Raw genomic sequence first — 1,327 nt, 5'->3', positions numbered from 1 at the left:
AGCCGCACGATCGGGAGGGAGCGTCCGAGCAGCCCTTTTATAGGCCGAAGCCCGCGCTGGCGCGCATCCGCCCCTCGCACCGCCCCCGGGCCAAGCGCTGAGCCACCGCGTTACCTGAGAAGGGCCGGCTGCGTCCGCGCCCAGCCCCGCCCGTTCCGCCGCCCGCCCTCCCGCGAGGCCGCGGCGGCACGAGATCTGCGCCTCGCCTCCCTCCTCCCGCGGGCGGGTTTTCTTACCTTGTAAAAAGCCGTCTCCGCGACGGCCCCCGCCTCTTTTGCAGGATGTGAAATGGCGGTCGGCGAGGCGAGCGCGAGCACCGCACCTCCGGCCAGTCCCGCCTAGCCGCCAAAACGGCCCCGAACACTGGTGGCCCCCCTCCCGCAAGCCCCTTCGAGCCCATCCATGACATCGGCACTCCGCCGCCCCCCCTGCTGCCCCCGCCCAGGCGGCCGTGCCCACCGGCCGAGTCATCGATTCCCCGCGCCAGGCGCTAGTCCCGCTTTCCACTGGCCTCCTCCTTCGCTGCGAGCGTGGGGGCGGGGGAGAAAGCACCTTCTCGACCCCCGCCTGGGTGTCCCGCTCGGGCGCCCGCCCTGCTCCCTCCCTTTCCCGCCGCGTCCCCTCCCCCAACTACTCACCACCCTCCCTTCGCCACACACACAACCCCCGTCTCCCCTCCCCCAGTGGTTGCGTCCGTGACATCATCATCATGGCAACAAGAGCTGCAGCCTGGGACCGAGGAGCCCGTGTGATTCCCGGCGGCGGCGGCAGTGGCGGCAGCACCAGCACCGACGATAGCGTCAGGGCTTCTCTCCTGTTGCCCCTCGCCGGGTGCTCCTGAGGAGGCGGCGGCAGCAGTGCCAACACCGCCCCGCCCGCCGCCGCTCCTCCCGGTGTCTGTGTGTGAGGGGAGGGGGCAGAGCCGAGGAGGGGAGGGGGCGCCGCCGCCGCTGCTGTGGGGCCGTCGCTGCGGAAGAAGCCGCCGCCGCCGCTGCTGCTGCCGCTGCCAGATCGCTCGTGAAGAGAAGGCGGTGGCGGCGGCGGCGAACATGTTTTCAGTGAGGATAGTGACTGCCGACTACTACATGGCCAGCCCGCTGCAGGGGCTGGATATCTGCCAATCCCCCCTCACCCAGGCCCCTGTCAAGAAGGTGCCGGTGGTGCGAGTCTTCGGAGCGACCCCGGCAGGTAAGCGGGCGCAGGGCGCGGGCGGGAGCCGGCGGGGCGCCCGGGCTGCCCTCCCCGCCGCGCACACGCGCACACGCCGCCGGCCCTCGGCGCAGCGCTGCCGCCTCTTCCCTCCCCTCCGCCCTCCTCGCCTTTCCCC

General features: G+C 72.5%; 1 protein-coding gene across 5 annotated transcripts in view; it reads left to right on the top strand.

The window, feature by feature from the left end:
- Positions 1–710: 710 nt before the first annotated feature.
- Positions 711–1,327, top strand: part of REV3L (REV3 like, DNA directed polymerase zeta catalytic subunit) — a 178,179-nt gene continuing 177,562 nt past the window's right edge. For all 5 annotated transcript variants that reach the window (XM_029945421.1, XM_029945422.1, XM_029945420.1 and 2 more), the window contains exon 1: positions 711–1,188. In XM_029945421.1, the coding sequence (XP_029801281.1) occupies positions 1,050–1,188 (139 nt within the window). In that variant the 5' untranslated portion in view covers positions 711–1,049. The remainder of the gene's footprint in view (positions 1,189–1,327) is intronic.

This window comes from Suricata suricatta, chromosome 7, assembly GCF_006229205.1.
Source record: "Suricata suricatta isolate VVHF042 chromosome 7, meerkat_22Aug2017_6uvM2_HiC, whole genome shotgun sequence".
Classification (NCBI taxonomy): domain Eukaryota; kingdom Metazoa; phylum Chordata; class Mammalia; order Carnivora; family Herpestidae; genus Suricata; species Suricata suricatta.
Note: the sequence above shows the minus strand (reverse complement) of the source record. Positions and strands in the feature narration are given on the sequence as shown.